The sequence below is a fragment of the Silene latifolia genome, chromosome 11 (genome assembly GCF_048544455.1).
Source record: "Silene latifolia isolate original U9 population chromosome 11, ASM4854445v1, whole genome shotgun sequence".
Classification (NCBI taxonomy): domain Eukaryota; kingdom Viridiplantae; phylum Streptophyta; class Magnoliopsida; order Caryophyllales; family Caryophyllaceae; genus Silene; species Silene latifolia.
The window spans coordinates 144,897,605-144,906,336 of record NC_133536.1 but is presented as its reverse complement, the minus strand read 5'-3'; the positions used below and the strand labels follow the sequence as shown (position 1 = coordinate 144,906,336).

At 44.3% G+C, this 8,732-nt stretch overlaps 2 protein-coding genes across 2 annotated transcripts; both read left to right on the top strand.

Moving 5' to 3' along the window:
* The first annotated feature begins 5,274 nt into the window (after window positions 1–5,274).
* LOC141614114 (uncharacterized) lies at window positions 5,275–6,738 on the top strand. The gene is made up of 2 exons (XM_074432868.1): window positions 5,275–5,898; window positions 5,941–6,738. The coding sequence occupies exons 1-2, from the start codon at window positions 5,275–5,277 to the stop codon at window positions 6,736–6,738; spliced, it is 1,422 nt and encodes a 473-aa protein (XP_074288969.1).
* A 23-nt stretch (window positions 6,739–6,761) lies between these two features.
* Window positions 6,762–7,660, top strand: LOC141614113 (uncharacterized). Its single transcript, XM_074432867.1, has 2 exons — window positions 6,762–7,007; window positions 7,154–7,660. Exons 1-2 carry the CDS (start codon window positions 6,762–6,764, stop codon window positions 7,658–7,660), a joined length of 753 nt encoding a protein of 250 aa, XP_074288968.1.
* The last annotated feature ends 1,072 nt before the right edge of the window (window positions 7,661–8,732 follow it).

Here is an 8,732-nt window from a genome sequence, read left to right as displayed (position 1 = left end):
AAGACAGAAAGGAACTACCCCCATGACGAGTAGCCCCGAAGGGAGAAAACACGTCAGCCGGAAAGCTGAGTAACAGATAATACCTCAATATAAGCAGAATAATTTTTGGTCATGGCGTGGAAACACAGACATATAAAAAATAAAAATAAACAGAGAGAATAATAAAAACACTCCCCATAAACTAATCTCAACCTCTAACTTATTCCATACTATTCCTTTAATACAACTCTTATCTCATTCCTCCACAATTAACCACGCTTCATCTCACTACTCCGTCTCACCCATTACTTCGTCTCATATATAATAATCCAATGTAATCACGTATCGAATTCTCATCGTCGATCCTAAGACAAGGACAAGGGGTGAGTGAACCGGCGGATAAGACCGCAAAACAATATTTCCATCTCAATATCGATCTCAAACTCAAATAACTCAATAACTCAGTAACCATGGTCACACTGGACCGTAAACATAACTCGCGCACAAAGGCCCCATAACTCATAACTCAATACCAGTAACCAATTTCCATCTCAATTTCAATATCAATATCGTCAAATATTCCTTTAAAGGAACTGCTCAACACTTAGAGTATTCCTCTAAGCTACTCACCCGTGAGTCAAGGTCAAAGGAAACAACAATTTAAATACAATATGAAAATCCATTATCCAAATCTGTAACTCGAATTCCATTATTCAATGCATTGATAAAGATTGCAGCTTATGGTTTTCACCCACATTCCAACGTATAATACTATGTACACCACTACTCACTCTAAAGTTTATCATGAAGATACGCCTAAAATAACACCTGCTCCTCGACACATGCATATATTGACGCGCGTGCATCTAGTGAACCAACCTCTCCAACCATTACTTCATTATATTCTGCCAACACAACTTAAATCCCTTCTAACCCGTGAAATCCTTAACTTTCTCAATAACCCATCTCACAAAAAGTCTTGTATACTGGGTACAAAATATATACTCGTAACTAATAACATAAAGTAAGTAATAGCAACAACAATGATATACCTCCACCCAAATTTCACCATATAAATCAATTAAGACAATAACAATTACCAAATATACCACATAACCCCGAACAATAATAAGAGTACTAGGATCGGTAGAATCGTGTTACCTCAAAGACGTTCTGAAATTATGCCATGAATCAGTTAAAATATAAAGGTGCAAAAATAAGGATTCGGCGAAAAAACGCTATGGTAAAGCTTCCACAATTATACAACATGAGGATAGCAATTGTGTATGTGATAATGAGCACGTATGATTTAATAGAGAGGATGGGTTTATAAGCAAAAGTAAATTATTGAAGGTAATGCACAAGGTTAGCCGCAGAGCAAATTGAAAGGGAATCAAGGCAATTAATAAAGGGTTTCCAACACTTATACCTAGTTTTTATAATTAGTTTCCTTAGGTGTTTAGGAAAATATACGCTTACCCCTAAGGAAATTAATAAAACATATTTTTTTCCAAACTTCAAATTAAAGATCAAATATATAATTATTTTGAAACTAGTAAAAATACCTATTATAAAAATAAAACTCTAAAATAATAAAAATATTTGAGGTATTACACTTTCCGCGTCACCAAAAAGTTCCTTGTGTCATATTCTCAATTCGTTGCTCATTCGTTGATTATATTCGTCACAGTCAAACATTAATCGGCCGTAGAATAATCACTATCACTCACATAATTAAATTCGTAATCGGTAAATTTTTACCAAAACAGTTTGACGCCCACCGTGGGGCATAGTGATCATTTTCTATAGCCAAATCTCGCAAAACCGAGCCAACCGTCACCATGTTCGGAACCAGTCAGAACCCTTCCAGCAGCCAGAGCATGTCAGCCCTGTCTCCTGGAGTAGGATCTGCTTCTGAATCCGCAGGATCAGTCGGTTCATCTCCAGCGTCTAGTCAGATGACCCCCGTCAGCATGTCGCCCTGAACCATGCCTTTGCCTCCGCCTCTGAAGCCACCGCAGATACCTAAGGCAACAGGCGCACCCAGCCAGTCCAGATCCAGCAGGGAGAGCAGCCCCAGTAGAGGTGAAGCTGCACCCAGAGCCCCGACCTAGGAAGGATCAGGTGTAGAAGTTCTCAGAAGCAGAGGACCCCCAGTGCTTGACCCGATGCAGGTGATGATTCAAGGGATGAATACTCTGCGTCAGGTCGTCGAGGATATGACGAAAGACAACTAGAACCTGATTGCTTAGATCGTGACAGCAGTCCAGCCCAAACCAGCACCAGCATCTGAGGCTCTGAACCTGACCAGCGGTGGAGGATCGAGTGGGTCAATTCCATTAAACTAATCACCAGGCTAGACTTTGAAGGCCACCACCCAGCGAACCCATCGAGCCCATAGGATTGGGATGCTTGTCATTTGACAATCCACCCAGTCTGCAGCAGACACCAGGTAATGCCTTGTTTAGCACTCCGTCAGGATATAACCTTCCGCCCTTTTCAGGTACTCCTGCACACCAGATAACAGGATGACACTCTGGACCTGTCATCAACACAGCAGTTCCATCATACAACCATTTCACCAGTGGAGCCTGGATCGGATGTCCGCAGCAGACACCTGGATGGCAGCCAGGATCTATAATCAGTTCAACGCCAATGACAAGCCATCCAGTATCTGGCCAATGTTCAGAAGGGCCCTGGTTAGGAGGTACACCTGTCGGTTCCTTCCCGCCTGTTTTTAACCCTCTTGCAGGAGCAGGTAGTTCGTTGGAGCAGCAGTACCAGGAGCTGAGGGACCTGATGTATAGGATACCAGGCGTAGCGCGTCCATTAAAGAAAGCAACACGAGACAGCTACGCAGACTCACCTTTCGTGGACGACATAGCCCTCATTGACGATTTCTCCTAGGGAATGCTTTGTTTCGCCACTGAAACCAACCAAGGGAACCGTCTTCTTTGCTAGATATTTCTCGGTGAATCCCATGCCTTTGAGCATCTCTAGCATGATCAAGTTGACGGAGCTTCCGGTATCCACCAAGATCTTCCTCACCTTGCAATTTCCTATGGGGAGCGTGATGATTAGAGCGTCGTGGTGCTGTTCTGGAGTAGACTGAGCATCTGTTTCGTCAAAGGTGACTGATGGCAGATTTCGACGATTGATCCTGCAGGAATTTTCTGGTTTGTCTCCTTTAGTTCTTGTTGCATGCCTCTTTGCTGCTGAATATGTCAGTCCGCATAGCTCTGATCCACCCGTAATAACATTCACAGTTCTAGTGCATTAAGGAGGAGGAGATGGCAGAACCTGATCTGCTGAATTCACTCTGGTTGTGCCCCTGGGTAGGAGGTGATCCAGGTTTCCTTGATCATAATGGAACTTGACTTCCTTTCTGAGGGAATGGCATTCGTCGGTGTCATGGGTGTTGCTGTCGTGGAACTCACACTTTTTGCACGTATCCTTTCTGCTGCTGGAGTATCCTTCTGCTGGAGGTTTTGGCCATCTGACTCTGTGACCCAGCTCCTGCAAGGCTTTAAATAATCCTGCGAGATTAGTGGTAAAACCATACTCACTTACCTTCGGAGGCAGATCTGCTTCGCTCTTTCCTCCAGAACTTCCAGAAACTTTGTTTACGTTCCTGCTGTAGGGTTTGGGCCTTTCGCTCTTCTTTTCTACCGGGGCTTTTCTGGATACTGGTTCTGAATCGTAAGTGCCTCTTATGGGTGCAGAGTCTTCCTCCAGCCTCATGACAGCAATCGCCTTCGATTGTACCTTCTCAAAGGTGGTGCACAGATGAATGGTCATGTCCTTATATAGCTCTGAGCTCTGGTGCAGTCCTCGGCGGAAGTCTTGTATAGGGGTTGCTATATCGCACCTTGGTATTGACACCTTTTCCTTGTTAAACCTATTCAAGTAATCACGGGTAGTTTCCTCAAACCCTTGCACTATACGGTAGAGGTCGCTCGTCTGTTTCTCAGGCTTTCTGCTGCTGGCGAACTGCTGGTTGAACGTATTAACCAGGTCGGCGAAGTTGGCTATGCTCTTATTGGGTAGGCCGACGAACCACTGCAGGGCTGCTCCAGACAAGGTTGATCCGAATCCTTTGCTCATACAAGCTTCTTTTAAGGGCCCGTTCGCGGTTATCACCATCATTTTCTGCTTGTAGTGGTTGACGTGGTCAATTGGATCTGTGGTCCATTAAAGAAAGCAACACATGCCGGAGGTGTAAACAAGCAGGTAAGATATCTGGTTATTGACGGACCCTCTACTTACATTGTGATCCTTGGCAGGCCCTGGATCCACAAGATGAAGGCAATAAACCCTCAACGTACCACCAGTGTCTAAAGTTCCCAACGCCTTGGGGGGTGCAAGAGATACGTGGGGACCAAGAAGAAGCTAAGGATTGTTATAAAGTAGCTCTGAAGTCAACAACCAGCTCGCCTGCATAGCAATTACAGAGCCAACGCATCCAGGACGAGTACATTGAGCCCCAACAGGCAGAACTAGACGAAGTCATCCTGGACGCGCTGCATCCAGAACGAACTGTGCTTATCGGATCAAAATGTACAGGTAACATTCGTGAAGAACTCGTTCGGTTGTTGAGAACTAACATGAATTATTTTTCTTGGTCACATAATGATATGATAGGGATAGACCCAAGTGTGATAACTCACAAGCTAAGTGTGGATACAAGCTATAAACCTGTGCAGCAGAAAACAAGCAAGTTTGCTTCTGAAAGGAACCAGGTTATAAACCAGGAAGTAGATAACCTGCTTGCTGCAGGAAAGATTCGAGATGTAAAATATCCAGAATGGTTATCTAACGTGGTGGTGGTCCCGAAGAGGAATGGCAAGTGGAGGGTCTGCGTTGATTTCACGGATTTAAATACAGCTTGCCCAAAAGACCCATTTCCACTACCACACATAGACGCCATGGTGGATGCTACTGCAGGTCACGAGATGCTGACATTCCTAGATGCCTGGAGCGGATATAACAAGATAAAGATGCACCCCCAGCGACCTGGAAAAGACACCATTCAGATCCGAGCGAGGTATCTACTGCTATAATGTCATGCCTTTTGGACTGAAAAATGCAGGATCTACCTATCAGAGGCTGGTAAACATGATGTTTAAAGAGCAAATAGGCCAAACTATGGAAGTATACATAGACGATATGGTCGTTAAATCGAAGAAGACTCCGCAACATAACCCGCACCTCGCAAAAACTTTCAATACCCTCAGAAAATATCAAATGAAGCTGAATCCGGCAAAGTGTACCTTTGGAGTATCCAGTAGAAAATTTATGGGGTACATGGTAACCCATAGAGGGATAGAGGCCAGCACCGAACAAATCAAAGCAATTCTGCAGCTGGAGTCACCACAGAAGCCAAAAGACGTCCAGCGCCTGATTGGAAGAGTGGCAGCACTAAACACATTTATATCCAGATCCTCGGACAGATGCAGGCTGTTTTACGATGTACTCAGAAAGAGCCAAAGGTTCGAATGGACAAAGGAGCATGAGAAAGCATTTCAGGAGCTGAAACATTATCTCAGCACCCCGCCACTCCTGTCGAAACCAGAGCCAGGAGAGCCACTATTCTTGTACATGTCAGTCACAGAAACAGCAGTTAGTGCAATACTAGTGCGAGAGCAGGAAGGATCACAACACCCAGTATATTACGTCAGTAACTCTCTGCTTCCAGCAGAGACCAGGTACACGTCACTAGAAAAACTTGTCCTTGCACTAGTTACATCATCTTACAAATTGCGTCCTTACTTCGAGTCTCATACAATTTTCGTGATAACTAACTATCCTCTTAAGACTATCATGAGAAAACCAGAATTGTCAGGGAGGATGGCTAAATGGTCCGTGCACCTGAGCAGTTACGATTTGAAATTTGAACCTCGAACAGCCATAAAGTCTCAGGCTCTGGCAGATTTTGTGTCTGATTTCTGACCGGCTCTTCAGACCCAGGCGGAACAAGAAGTCCTGAACCTAGAAGAAGATAAAAAAGATCAAGTATGGGAGCTGCATGTGGACGGAGCCTCCAACACAAAAGGTGTAGGAGTAGGGTTGGTCCTCAAGTCACCCCAGGGAGATCTCATAGTCCAAGCCGTACAATGTGAATTCAAAGCCACAAACAACGAAGCAGAGTACGAGGCATTGATCCTGGGTCTGAAGCTGGCTCTGGATCTGAAAATCAGACACCTCAAGGTTTACAGTGATTCTAAACTTATAGTTAACCATGTAAATGACTGCTATAAAGCCAGGGACTCCAGGATGATGGCCTATCTAAATGTAGCAAAGGAGTTGACCCTCAGATTTGCCACGTTCAACATCAAACAAATCCCCAGGGACCAGAACGCAAAAGCAGATGCACTAGCCACACTGGGGGCAACCTTCAAAGTAGGAGCCATCTCCACAGTACCAATTGTCCACGTGCTGGAGCCAACAATACCAAAACCTAAGAAGGAAGCAGAAGTGTTGTGCAGCACCAGCAGTGAAGAAAATACAACAGACTGGAGGAAACCATACCTGGACTGGCTGCAGAATGATATCTTGCCAGTAGATAAAAAGGAGGTAAGGAGCTTCGGAATGAAAGCATCCAGATTCATACTAATTGATGGTGTCCTGTTCAGGAAATCCCTCGCTAGACCCTACCTCAGATGCCTGGATCGGGAAGAATCTCAGGCCGTTTTGCATGCTCTCCACAGTGGAAAATGTGGAAATCATGCAGGGGCAGGAGCCTGTCCAATAAAGCACTGAGGCAGGGATACTTCTAGCCCACAATGCGCAATGATGCCATGGAGTTCGCAAAAAGATGTGACGCTTGTCAGAGGCACGCCCATGTCAGCCACCAGCCAGCAGAGCCTCTGCATCAGGTTATCTCACCGTGGCCCTTCATGAAGTGGGGAATGGACATCTTGGGACCATTACCCAGAGCACCAGGAAACAAAATCTATATGCTCGCCATGACGGATTACTTCTCCAAATGGATAGAAGCAGAATCATTCTCCCATGTTACAGAAACCCAGGTGATATCTTTCATTAAACGCAATATCATATGCAGGTTTGTGCTAGGTGGAATATCTCATTGCAGAAATCTACTCCTAGGAACCCCTAGTCCAACGGACAAGCCAAATCCAGCAATAAAATTATCGTTGAAAACTTGAAAAAGAAGCTGGAAGAAATAAGGGGCAAATGGGCAGAAGAGCTACCTCTGGTTCTCTGGGCTGACAGAACCACACCCAAGGTTGGAACGGGACAAACCCCCTTCAGCCTGGTGTTCGGAGTAGAAGTAGTCATTCCATCTGAAGTTAGCGTCCCAACCCACAGGTCCGGATGCATAACAGAAGACCGAAATCAGGTGGAAATGGCAAGCAACCTGGACACGATAGATGAACTCAGAACCAGCGCCCAGATAAGGATGGCTTTCTACCTACAGATGGTGGCCAGAAGCTATAACAGGAATGTAAAAGTAAGAACCTTACAGGTAGGAGATCTGGTCCTGAGAAAAGTCTTCCAGAATACCAAGAACCAGCAAGCAGGAAAATTCGCCTACAACTGGGAGGGGCCATACCAAGTAGAAAGCATAGTTGGAAATGAAGCTTACCGACTCATGACTATGGAAGGACAAATGGTTCCCAAATCCTGGAATATCACCCACTTGAAAAAATATTTCACCTAAGTCACCAGCATGGTCAGCAACTGGGTACTCAGCCTACCAGATACAGCTCAGCTAGGTTTTAGATATTGCTTTAAATATTTCTCTGGCTCTGAATATTTTTGGGGTTCTGAAAATTTTTCTGAATTTAACATTTTATGGTTCTGAAAACTTTTTGCACATGTTCTGAATTTAAACATTTTTTTATTCTAAAAATGTTTTGCACATATTCCAAGGTCGACATTTTTTGGTTCTAAAATTATTCGCACATATTTAGATTTTAACATTTTCTGGTTCTGAAATAACCCTACATGTATTCTGACCATAATATCTCCCAATTCTGAAAATTTTTCAAGTTGTAAAACCTCTTTAAATGTTTTAAGTAAAGAAATTCCTTTTTGTAAATTTCTTTCAAGTAAATGGCCAAGTGAATAAAAATGCAAACTAATCTGGCAGGGTCTGTATTCACTACAGAAGGCATGTGTCCGTGGCTAAGCACGTACAACCGGGATAATCAGTCTCCCGCGATGCATTAGCACCCACGCAAGCCTGGCTTCTCTGAACGAGTGGGCGTACTAGACCCCTTAGCCAGCAATCAGACAGCGATGGCCAAACAACCGACGTGCATGCACAAATCAAAGAACACCAGAAACGGTACGACACAAAGATATAGCGGAAAATACTTAAGTTCAAAAGCAAAGTATGTCTGGCCCTCCTAGACCAGACCAAAATACATCTAATTGTTCAAACTCAAATAAAATGATACGGCCCGCAGGGCCAAAAACTAACTAAGCAAAGCGAAATTTTTTTCATAACGCAGGAAAAGCTAATCTAGATCAATACAATCCGCGGCCTCAGCTGCCTGAGTGTCAGGAGCAGGAGAAGTAACCTCTTCCTCAGCGCCTGGATCATCAGCAGAAACATTGCCTGCTCCCACCATGCCAGCCAATATATCTAGAATCAGACCCTCAAGAAAATCAGCAGCAAGCTTCTCCTCTTCAGCTTCCAAGTCCCAAGTCAAATGTTCTCCACTCTGGAACGCCTTTATGCACCCGATCTTCGTCTCCAAAGCAGCATAGGCAAGAGCATTCATTAA

What these genes read in the sequence shown, in the direction of transcription:
- LOC141614114 (XM_074432868.1), top strand. Translation starts at nt 5,275, where the DNA reads ATGGGGTACATGGTAACCCATAGAGGGATAGAGGCCAGCACCGAACAA. An exon ending in GAACAGCCATAAAGTCTCAG is followed by an intron (nt 5,899 to 5,940) that starts GCTCTGGCAGAT and finishes CCGGCTCTTCAG; the next exon opens with ACCCAGGCGGAACAAGAAGT.
- LOC141614113 (XM_074432867.1), top strand. Translation starts at nt 6,762, where the DNA reads ATGCGCAATGATGCCATGGAGTTCGCAAAAAGATGTGACGCTTGTCAG. An exon ending in CCCATGTTACAGAAACCCAG is followed by an intron (nt 7,008 to 7,153) that starts GTGATATCTTTC and finishes TTGAAAAAGAAG; the next exon opens with CTGGAAGAAATAAGGGGCAA.